This window comes from Mytilus edulis, chromosome 12 (genome assembly GCF_963676685.1).
Source record: "Mytilus edulis chromosome 12, xbMytEdul2.2, whole genome shotgun sequence".
In the NCBI taxonomy this organism is placed as follows: domain Eukaryota; kingdom Metazoa; phylum Mollusca; class Bivalvia; order Mytilida; family Mytilidae; genus Mytilus; species Mytilus edulis.
The window spans coordinates 45,952,805-45,965,728 of NC_092355.1; the positions used below are offsets into that span (position 1 = coordinate 45,952,805).

Genomic DNA, 12,924 nt, shown 5'->3' on the forward strand with positions numbered 1-12,924 from the left:
TTGTGGAGCTTGTAGCTGCTACTCAGAATTTTTAAAACGTCATTAGTGTCAGAGCAACAAAAAAACCCAAAAAAGTCTAGGGTTTTGTGAAACAACAAAGTCTCGTTCCTGTTTTTATAAAAGTTCTTTGAAAGTACTAAGATTTATAGAAAAACATGTTTTCCTTTATTTCTTTTAAACAATGTTTTTACCTAAAAAAAAGTATGAAGGACTGACAGACAGACGCATATTATATTAGAAATTAGTCGGTGTGGTATTATTAAATAATCGGAACCAATAGCATTAAACTATCATTGTAAGATTAGGATATATGGTATGATTGTGTTGACATGAATATCAATAATGTGTAAAAGTACAACACAAGAACAAACTTATAAAATCAGTTGAAAAGAGATATCCCCATCTGATCGATAAAATTCAGAAAACCTCAAACAAAAACAAAAACCCAACAACACAAAAAAGACTCAAAAAAACTGGCGTGTAGTGGCAGGATATTTATTCATCCCAAATAACACAAAAGACAAAGTAAGGTAAGAGAGTATTCAAAATATTACAAAATATTACAAAATATTGAACTTTTGAAATACTAAGGCTTTTATACCTCAGGCATATATTACCTTAGCTGAATTTGGCAAAGCTTTAAGGAATTTTGGTCCTCAATGCTCTTCAACTTCATACTTTATTTGGCCTTTTAATAATTTTGGATTCGAGCGTCACTGATGAGTCTTTTGAAGACGAAACGCGCGTCTGGCGTATATACAAAATTTAGTCCTGGTATCTATGATGAGTTTATTCACAGTTACTTACAGAAAATGGAAAGCCAGTAAAAAGTAATAAAAAGATACTGTATTAAAATTTTACAATTTATTGCAATTTTTCAAATGTTTCTGATTAAACTAAAACAAACAACCTTTAAACCCTAAGACACAGTAAAATTGAACAATATTTTAGAGAAATGCTGATACATTCAAAATATGAAAATAATCATGTTTCTTTCACATTTTATTTTTTTTATGAGCGATATGGTTTTTGAAGTTTTGTAAACAAAAATGTACTTTTGATAAATATTTATTCACAGATACTATTCATTTACTGATACTCAACATTAGTTGAGCCATTTTGACATACAGTTTAATTGTTTTCAATATTTGTCATTATAGTTCCTTAGATTAATCGATTATTGACGTTGCATGTCTACCGGTAAGATTTCCTTCATGATTCTTTCCAACTTTACCACGTTTTATTCTTTCATAATCATTTTTCTCGATATACATATATGGCAGCAGTGTAGTAGCCCTAACACACCACAAGCAACAATAATTCGCCGATTCAAAATACAATTATTCGTCTTTTTTTAATCGTTATCAAAATATTAATTCAATTATTGAAGTGGTTGAATATCTATTATCAAAAGGGTTGTAACAAATCATATCATTGTATGTAAGATTTAAAAACAAATATACAACAAGTAGTACAAGTGAAAGCACACGACAACACTAGAGTACATCATGGTTGACGTCAATAGCTAGGTATAGTGTCCAAAAGACATTGATTAAAAGTCACAAAATAGTGATAAAAATGAATAAATCTGTAAGTCATCCAAGTTATTAAAAGTTTAAAAGTAGACATACATACTTAGCTACAGGCTTTAATAAGTTCTGAAAAAATGTTTCAGATTTCAACCAATCGTATCACAATTTAAAAAAAGAAATTACTGACTGGCCAAAACAGCACGAACTACAAGCAGCAGTGCGATCGTTTTTACGATTGCGTACTACATATTATTTGGATATAAGCAAAGTCATTCAGGGCAACATAAATGAGGAAAAAACAGAGCCTTTGAGCTTGTCACTCATTCAGTTAATAATAAAAGAAGCTGAATATATAAAAATGTGGGACGAAGCTTTACTGTGGAGTGATGCTCTTTTGGACCTATTACCAGAACTCACATCTACAAATATTTCTACCACTGCAATGTTCATCGATCAAATCAAGGCAAGGATTCTTCATAAAGTAAGTATTACCTGAAACACTATTTTGTATACCTCAGTTTTGATTACGATATTTGTCAAATATTTTTGTTGTTTCAGATACACGAAAAAAAAACCCACGCTTTCTCTTTTTGATCCCATGAGAAGAAACTACATACAAAAAGACAAACCATTTGCATAAAATATATTTAATTCATAGCTGTTTTGTCCCCTATGCAATTCGGTCTGGGGGGACATAAAAACACCGATCATCCGTCTGTCCATCCTGCCGATTTTGTTAGCGCTCTCACCTGATTTTTTTTTGGCCAGATTTTTATAAACTTATATCTTATGTTAATTTAAGCAGAGTCTTGGGCGAGTTTGGACATCGATGCCGAATCTTTATGCGCCTTGGAAACATTATTTTTATGGAAAATTGCATATTTAGCACTGTCAATGTGTTCCATTCCTGTCAAATTTTTATGAAACTTATATACCCTAGTTTAAGTTAGTAATGACTTTGACTAGTCCGAAATCCATTAACCATCAATAATTGATTAAAGAGTGACCCCTCAGTGATGACCTAATAGTTATCAAAGGTACCAGGATTATAATTTAGTACGCCAGACGCGCGTTTCGTCTACATAAGACTAATCAGTGACGCTCAAATCAAAATAGATGTAAACCCAAACAAGTACAAAGTTGAAGAGCATTGAGGACCCAAAATTCCAAAAAGTTGTACCAAATACGGCCAAGGTAATCTATTCCTGGAATAAGAAAATCCTTAGTTTTTCGAACAATTCAAGTTTTTCTAATATTGTTAACGAGTTATATATGCCCCTTGAAAATATAAGTATTATGGAAAACACGTTGAATTTCCTCTGAAGCCTTCATTTTACTAAGATATTAATAAATAGTGTTTTACAGAAAAAAATTGGCTTATTTAGTTTTTGCTCCAGTACCTTGGCTAGATAAGATATGTTCAAACGCGGAGGACATTGGGACTCTGTACTTATATTAACAGTAGTTCTGTTTAAAGCTCGACAAAAGATGAATATTCCGTACATTTAATTTTTCAAATTTTAGGTTTATGAATTAATTTTGAGGCAGTGTCCGATGTTAAAATCTAATAAATACAATTAGAAGATACAAAGCATGGTATACAAATCCGGGGATCACATGAACTCTCGATGTGTGATAGACCGGAGGAATTAATGTCCATTGTGATATTCGGTGATGTTGAAAAAACGAATGACGTTTCAATTTCAATTGTGACGTAAATAACGTGCTGTCCAACGCATATTTTATTAGAACAAAAATGGCTTTGTTTCGAAAGCGAAAGAAGAACGAATAAGTTTAGAATACTAGTAGCTGCTTTATTTCAATAATTATAAAAAACCTAAAAATTTCAAGGTTGTCGTTTCATGTGACTTTAATTGTACTATGGATAAAAAATCTTTTTTTTTTAAACTATCATCTGTTGTACATCTCAAAATATTAATAACAAATGTAGATGAAAACATAAAAAAAAGACACCAACGCCGTTACAATAGTTTAGCATCATTAGATCAATGGCGGACAATTCGAAACTATTACCCACTTCGTCGAAGAAATTGATTTGACGGTTGCACATTTTCTCATCAAAGATACTTTGTATTTACGCCAGACGCGCGTTTCGTCTTCAAAAGACTAATCAGTGACGCTGGAATCCAAAAAGCCCCAATAAAGTACGGAGTTGAATAGCATAATTTCCGTTTTACTGTCTTCACTACGCGTCGCCAGTAAAACTGCATTTTAAAAAGACTGTCATTCGCAAGAGCAATCACTTTTTTTGTACACTTCTTTCTTCACAGATAACAAATAAGGTTTGTAATACTTAAATATTAATTCTCAATGAATAACATGAATCAATTGTTAATTCACATATTTAAAACCTTTATCTTGCAGGCATCGTTTACAGCAGATGCAGCCGATTTATTAAAAATACATTTAAAAAAAGGTATGTATTCCCATTACATTATGGCTTTTTACAAATTGTCCTTCGAAACTCATGTAACAAAACTAAATCTTTAACTATCATGTCTGACTGTTTGGGCTGTTTATCCTATTTTGTCAATATAACGGAACCATAAACAACTGTCATAAACGTGGAAGTTGTAACTAGCTAAAAAAACTCTGTTAAACCCACAATTTTCTTCGGAAAAAGACTGTACGAAGTCAGTAATTTGGCCGTTGATTTTCATTGGTTCCGTGGTTTATATCGCTTGTTTTAATAAGTTTTTTTTATAGACTTCCCGTTTTTGATACTGCTTTGAAGTTAAGTACTTTTGTTAATACTAATTTATAAAGCTTCATAAAAAAAAAATGAATAAAAAAAATGCTTGAAGCTTTTAATTTATATTCACCATCGATAATGAGTAAAATCTGAAATGCCTTCTTATATTCAAGATTAAAACAGTCCCAATCATATATCTAACTCATATCAAACTTCTAAAACATGTTTTACTACTTAATTATGTGTTTTAGATTTTCATTATCGACGAAGCCAGGCTTTTAATTTTTTCCACAAAAGATAACGAACAAAAAGGTCAAATAAAGAATAACGTTGATAAGCATTGAGGCATAATTGGTGTCTTAAACATTGTCAACAACAGCCATCTACGAAAAATAAAACCTTATATGTACAGGAAGCAATAATACAGAACACCTTGAATAAAGGCCCAAAAACTGTACCAGACAATACCAACAAAAAACTAAATATAAGTATCTAGAAATATTTCGAATAACAGATATCCTTCATCAGTTTGATCATGATATTATTAGTTACATAGTGTGCTAGTGACGTAATACGGTATATATGGGGTCAGTAAATTCCATATGGGGATTCGAGCGAATCCCCATATGGAATTTACTGACCCCATATATACCGTATTACGTCACTAGCACACTATGTAACGAATTTATCTTACCGACTATCTTAACGTGTAAAATTTAGACTAGTGACCTATCAAAATTATCAAGTTTTTAATACAGTTAGCATTAACAGGGACTTCCTTTGATCCTACAAAAACAGATGCCAACAATGACAACCTGTTAGATTTGAATGTGTTTTATGAATTTATTTCACTTTATCATCACTTTCTTCGTCTGTTGAAACCTTTCAGATTTTTTCTCAGTACTGTTTTGTTTTTCTAAAGGGACGTAACACCACTACTAAACGTGTATGAAATAAGCCCCGCCTCCTTATTACCTCATATGGAATATAAAGGGACGCAACTCCACTACTAACCGTGTATGAAATAAACCCCGCCTCCCAACTAACCTAATATTAAATATACACGGTTTCCACGAGGACGCTTTTAACCAATCATATTCCTAGAAATGTATAGGAGGTAAGATAAATTTGCCGTTCCCGTAAGCAACACATTATCAATATTGACGTATTAGACGGAGAAACCCAATTAAGTGACATACTTACACGATTTACAATAACAAACTGAGAGTTTGACTAAAGCTACATGCATGTCTTACTTTCCTTTTAGAGTCATAGTAAATATGACATTGTGTTCATTAAGTCGATATGCTATCACAATAAACAGGTTACGAAATAGTGAGCTTTTCTCTTCGACTATATTCATTGTTACGAATTGGGTTGCATCTATTTGTTTTAATTTTTAATAATAACATTATAATATTATGTATATTTCATAATAATCCATACTTTTCATTGGATGAAAACTGAGGCATTCCAATATCAAATTGTATTATTCAATGGAATGCAACATTCATAAGAACACGTGATTTACAACAATATTTAGGAAAATTAACGAAACGTTTGTTATAACTCGTATGTTCTTGGTAGCATAACAATGTAAGTATATGAATGTAACGCTTCTTTTTGTTTTGAAGTATTGACTTCTTACAAAACTTGACATAGTCAAATAAGAAAAACATAAAGAAACGATGATAAGATTTTGTTAACACATTTTAAGACGTACAAAATATACTTCGGTCAGCGCTTTAATAGAATAAAAAAAAAATGAAGAATTCAATTCCTCAATGAAAAATTGTGTACATATGGTGTTGTACGCACGATATAATACACACAGCAAATATTGAATGTCTGTCTTACAATCTTGTAGTAGGAGTTTTGTCAATACAAGAGGATTACACAAAGTACAAGAAAGAATTAAAAGAATACCCAAAAAAGGATGTTCCAAAAATGTGGCCATTTAATGAACAAGAGCTTGATAGTATACAAAAACAACTCTGTAGAGGAGTAATCAGAAAGGTAGGTCATCAAATCTTCTGTTTTTGTTTTGTTATTTTCATTAAAAAAATGATATGATGCATGAATATACGACACAATTGATTCTAAATATACGTGTCAATTTTCTATTATACTTGCTAAAATAAAAACGGATATAAATCGTTACTTCAGGAAAATAACTAATATGGGAATGTTACAGAAAAGCGTGACATTTTTGCAGATATTCTTTGTATTATAATTTGTTTTTATCTATTTAAGTGTTCACAATTATAGCCAAGTCAGGTTTTATACTAACATTTCATTGCAAAAAAAAAAAATAAGTGTTGATCGACCATTTCGGTTATGTTTAACTTATTTAGGATATTATTATTATCGATCTGTTTTACAAATTCAAATGACGTCATCATTTTTTTGTCATTTTTTACAATTTCAAATATGACGTCACTTGGCGTTGAGGTTTAAACATATTCGGATGTGTCTACATTTTGTGTTGCAAATGTCTGGTTATTAATGTATTTCAGTTGTTTCCTGTAATTAGTTAATATTTCAGTTCTATCATGTACAGCTTTTGTTTATTAATTTTATAAATTTACTGTTTGCAAAAGTATAAATTGTTCTAAATGAGAAGGATGTTCAGGCAACTAACAGAAAACCCTGGTCGTTTTTGGCACAACCTTTTTGATCTTTTGGTCCTCGATGCTGTTTCGGCTTTCAAACTTTTGTATCTGGGCATCACTAGTAGATCTTGTGTGGATAAAATGCACTTCTGGCGTATTAAAATTTCCAACTTGTTGCCTCTTGTTGACTGTTGTTCGTGTGTTCTTTGTCAATTGTATTCTCCAATTTATTTATATTGTAGTCCTGTGGTGTTGAGTTGTCATCTTAATATTATATTTCACATGGCTATATAAGGGGAGGCTTGGCATGCCACAAAACAAGGTTCAACCCGCCATTTTTTTCTTTAAAAATGTCCTGTACCAAGTCAGGAATATGGCCATTGTTATATTATAGTTCGTTTCCGTGTGTGTTACATTCTTACGTGGCGTCGTTTGTTTTCTCTTATTTTTGAGTGTAAATTCACATTGCGATAAGACGTGTCACGGTACTTGTCTATCCCAAATTCATGTATTTAGTTTTGATGTTATATTTGTTATTCTCGTGGGATTTTGTCTGTTGCTTGGTCCGTTTCTGTGTGTGTTACATTGTAGTGTTGTTTCGTTGTTCTAATCTTATATTTAATGCATTTCCCTCAGTTTTAGTTTGTTACCCCGATTTTGTTTTTTGTCCATGGATTTATGAGTTTGAACAGCGGTATACTACTGTTGCCTTTATTTATATAATATGTATGTTTCATTTTTTGATAACGTTTAAGGTGAAGTAGCTAAGGGTCTCCTGTTATGCATACTTCACCCGAGTCATTAATACAGATTATTTACATTTCTAGTATCTTAAGATTAAAAATTGTTATGCATACATCACCCGAGTAATTAATACAGATTACTCTTCATTTCTAGTATCTTAAGATTAAAGATTCTTATGCATACATCACCCGAGTAATTAATACAGATACTCTACATTTCTAGTATCTTAAGATTAAATATTGCTATGCATACTTCACCCGAGTAATTAATACAGATTACTCTACATTTCTAGTATCTTAAGATTAAAGATTGTTATGCATACATCACCCGAGTAAATAATACAGATTACTCTACATTTCTAGTATCTTAAGATTAAAGATTGCTATGCATACATCACCCGGGTAATTAATACACATTACCCTACATTTATAGTATCTTAAGATTAAAGATTGATTAATCAAGTCGCTAGTGATTTGAGGTGAGACATAGCTATGTCGTATCAGTCAATGGAATCGTCATAGTGACTGTAAAACTTGTAAAAACTGTTATTCTGTTTCAAGACTAATTTAATTAAAATTGGGAATGGGAATGGGGAATATGCCAAAGAGAAAACAACTCGACCAAAGAGAAGATAACTGCCGAAGGCCACCAATGGGTCCCCAAAGCAGCCCCTAAATAAAAATGTGTACTAGTTTAGTAAAAACGGACGTCATACTTAACTCCAAAAACATATAAACGAACTAAAATTTAAAAATCAACAAAACTAAAAAAGACAAAACGCTCCTGACTTGAAACGGGCGATAAAAACGAAAGGATTAAAATGTTTTGTGAGATCGCAACCATATAGCCAATGTAGAATACAGAATTTCACAGTAATACGCACAGTAAAACACACTCACAAACCCGACGCCTCCACATTATCACTGGGCCAACAAAATCACACTGAATGTGTTTTTATTTGATAGATGTTTTTGTGTCTTTTTGTAAAATTGTAACACGGTGATCACTGATGTACCCATATTTTGACTATTTTATTTATTATGTCTGTTTAGTTCACGCATCGTTGTAAATATAACGGAATTTGATGAGACTGTCGTACAAAGTGAGAGGTTTCTCGCTATATAACCAGGTTCAATCCACCATTTTCTACATTTGAAAATGCCTGTACCAAATCAGGAATACGACAGTTGTTGTCCATTCGTTTTTGATGTGTTTTGTAATTTGATTTTGCCATGTGATTAGTGACTTTCCGATTTTATTTTCCTCGGAGTTCAGTATTTTTGTGATTTTACTTTTTCCTTAGTTCAAAGACTCATCACTCCTTAAAAAATAAATTGACAAACATGCCTTGTAGATGCACATCTACATAGTCTTCATGAACTTTAAAGTTTCATGAAATTCTGTTTGATGTTTCAGATGAAGTGCGATTATAAATTGTTGCAGAAGTATATATTGAACAAAATCCTAATTTAGAATGGGGAATAACTGCTAGAAAAAAAGATAGAATCACAATCTGCACAACTACATAGTATGTCTGCATTATCTTCAAAGTTTTATGAAATTCTTTTGGTGGTTTCAAAGGAGTTGTGATGATACTATTGCAGCAGTATATTTAGACCTAGATGCTAAGTTCATAGGGGACATTACTGTTACAAAAAAATGGAATTTTCCAAACTATTCTGCTGATAATCTAATCGATTTTAATGAAAGTGAGGTAAACAAACTTCTGTGTTCGTGTTATCTTTAGTCTCTGAGCCATAGCAACATTTACTGTCGATATGCACATTAACATAGTTTGTCTCGGGACTTATACATCTTCGGATTTGAGCGTTCCTGATGAAGCCAAATCAGGAAAAGCGCTTCGGACGCAAGAAATTATTAAACGTGTTGTTTTCAATTTTTTGTCCTTGTTAACTAATAAAGTTTCATAAAAGCATATTGTTTCGATCCAAACTGAATAATGGGACTACAAAAAGGTCTAGTGCACTGATTACGGAACAAGACACGCATACAATTCTAGCCTTATATAATTTCTGAGGTCATCCCTTGTGCTGTGTAACAAGGCATCATTCAATTCGAAGTACTTCATCTACCTCTGTTTAACAGATGGTGGTGTGGAAGACAATATATCAATTATTTTGTCAACTACGATAAAAACTCAAGAAAAACCGTTCACCAAGAAAACAGCAATTCAAAAACACCAGGAGTCGAGTTATTGAACGGAAAGTTTTTTCGACTTATTTAACATGCTAAATACATTATTGAAACTCAGGTCAGCGTCTTTTCTACTTTTGTTTTATTTAGCACAAAAAGTTCAAAGTACAAAGAATAAATAGATGTTCAAAACGATTCATTATGTCTTTAAAACAGCAGCAGAAACAGTATGACAATTATTATTGAACAATATTTTTACAGACGACATGTTGGTGTAATCTGTTAAAAAAACAACACCATCATTACATTGATTTGATTGTTGGTTGCTTAACGTCCAGTGGCAAATATTTCATGCATATTCAGGACGAGAACAAGTTAACAATTAATACAATAGGAAGGTAGTTGTAATAGAGGCCATCTAGGATGATGGTCGGGGAAATTTGGGGACTGCCACTGGAAAATGAGGGTATATTGGATAGGGACAGAAATTTTGCCTTGCAACAGGCCACCTACGGACCCCTCAAAGAGTTGTCGCAAGGGTTCTTAACGTGCAAAGAGCGAGGCACTCTCTTTACACGAGGCATCGGATTTAACGTCCCCCTTCTGACCGGACGTGACTGCGAACTTGATACATCCCGCACAGCCAAACGGACGCCCCACTTCGGCAAGCGTTTTACTGCCGGTCGGGAGAAGACCAAGTGACCATATTTCTATTCCCCAGTCACCTTTGGGGGTTACCATCATTACATGTAGACTCGATAAATATTTCGATTAACGAAATAGGACTTAAACAAAATACGAAAGGTATAATAACGTCTAGTTAAGCTGCTGAAAAATAGACAAAATTTATTGAATGTGTGTCTGAGACTTCTTAGATGGACTTAATTATTTTAGATTCAGTAGTAAAGTTTTTAACTCAGTTTGAATTTTCACGAAAATTCAATAAAAACAAGTAAAATTCCATTGATTTTATTTTCATAAGAAATATGAAGCGCATGCGTAATGTTTGTGATAACAATTTTCATATCTGACTTGAATATTTAATTTGTCAACGCTCCTATGCCTAACATTAGTTGAAATCCTGACGATTGTATCTTTTGATTCTTATTTAATGTGTTGTGATTTATCATGCAATTAAATATATTTTAATACGGATTAAATGCATAAGAGACAATTTTCAATAGAAGCAGCCTTCACAAATGTTGAAAAAATATGCTTTTAATGTTCATCAATTCACATTTCTGCATAAGAATGTACATGTGGCATTCAACTCTAACATTTCCTCCAAGGCATATGAATATCATGTACTAAAGTTAATCCAAATAAGTTATTTTCAGATTCAATCAGTCGTTTCACAGCGAAAGCTACATAACAAGAAAAATCAACGGCGTTTTGACACAAAAGTATAGACCTTATATTAAGCATAGAGATGTGATTTCAAGAATAATTAAATCCTTTTTTGGAATTCTGGAAAAGAGAAACGCTTGGTTGGAGGTGTTAAGATCTCACATAAATGTATATATATATTTGTTCATTCTAAATCACCTCCAGGTTTTGGTTGGGCCCGTGTTGCTTAGTTTTTAGTTTTCTATGTTGTGTCTTCTTTACAATTATTTGTCTGTTTGTCTGTTTATTTTTAGCCATGGAGTTGTCAGTTTGTTATCAATCTACGAGTTTGACTGTCCTTCTGGTTTCTTTCGTCCCTCTTTTATAACCTACGCATGACATTGAACTTAACCTTTATAGGACTAATACGATTTTCTGTGTTTTTTAGAGAGTTAACATGTTTTATACAAAACATGCAACCAATTCAATATCACTAAATATTTATTTTAAAGTGTTTCGGCCTCAAAAAAATTATAGTGTCTTGTTTTAGTCACGATTTTCCTCGCGAAGATTATCATTGAAAGAAGTCAATAATCAATGGTTCACTCTAACAAACAAAAAATGATTAATTGATATGTTTTATTTTTAGTCAAACAAAGAATTGTCAAGTCTAAGTTGTTATATGGTTGAGACTTATATACCATACTTCAAATCAAAGGCAGAGGAGGTGAATAAGGATCCAAAAATTCTAATATTTCATGAAGTTATTACTGAAAATGAAATAGCGTATTTTAAAGAAGAAAGTTATAAAGTGGTAAGAATTAAAATAATAATTTTATCAATTGTCATTAAACGTTCACAATGTTTGTGGCAATACAAATTTAAACAAACAATAAACAACAAAATGAAATGGTAGTTTTCAAGACACGTTTTCCATGTCTCCAGAAGAAGAGAGAGATAGATAGATAGAGGGAGAGAGATTACACATTTTTCTTTCTTTTGTGCTGCAAATCTCAAGATATACAAGTGTTAATTACTGAAAGGTGTTCTGTTGGTAGTGTTAGGTATGCAAACAGTGCGTTACGTCTATAAAGACTGTCAGAGACGCTCGAATTTAGTTCAAAGAGCATTGAGAACCCAAAGTTCCGAAAAGATTTGCCAAAAACAGCTAAGGTATCCTATTCTATTTTTTTTTTATAAATCTTTAGGATATCGATTAATTGAAAGTTGTAGTTGTATGTTGATTGCAGCCTAAGTCTAACTTAAGATTTACAAAAAAAAATAACGGAAAAAGAAAAGAAGTAGTTATCCAATTGCATGACAAGCAGTTACATCCTTCGATGTTGAAAACTTTCGTTCGACATTTGTGTCCTAGTTATCTCAGCAGAAAAAAATCAGTTAATTGTAAAAGTCATCATAATCATTTTTCTAAATTGCATATTAATATCAAGTCAATATCTTTATATAATTTAGGTAGTACATCAACTCAATAACCCAATAAGTATATTTTTTTTTTGCATTTTAGCGCGTTCAATCTACATAGAACTCATCAATGGTGCTCAGTTCAAAATAGTTAGAAATCCAAACAAGTATAAAGTTGAAGAACATCGAATACCTCAAAATCCAAAAAGTGGTGCAAAATACGGCTAAGATAATGTAGACCTGGTATTAGAAAATCCTTAGTATTTCGAAAACATAGTTATCATTTGAGGTTGAAAAACCAATAATTTTGGGAGCGCAATGTTTAACATATGTGGGAAATACTTTGCACAATTGCTAAAGCGTAACTTTTAACTCTTACTCGTGTGACTTTGCTTTTATAATTACTTGTAATGATAGACAT

The 12,924-nt window shown here is 32.1% G+C and overlaps 1 protein-coding gene across 2 annotated transcripts in view; it reads left to right on the forward strand.

Annotated features, from left to right (window-relative positions):
• LOC139498619 (prolyl 4-hydroxylase subunit alpha-1-like) overlaps positions 1–12,924 on the forward strand; it is a 43,516-nt gene that overhangs the window by 9,409 nt on the left and 21,183 nt on the right. For both annotated transcript variants that reach the window (XR_011657977.1, XM_071287096.1), the window contains exons 3-6: positions 1,676–2,013; positions 3,918–3,969; positions 6,113–6,261; positions 11,731–11,895. Coding sequence is in view for 1 of the 2 variants with exons in the window: in XM_071287096.1 (XP_071143197.1) it covers positions 1,676–2,013; positions 3,918–3,969; positions 6,113–6,261; positions 11,731–11,895 (704 nt within the window). In the remaining variant the exon portion in view is untranslated. The remainder of the gene's footprint in view (positions 1–1,675; positions 2,014–3,917; positions 3,970–6,112; positions 6,262–11,730; positions 11,896–12,924) is intronic.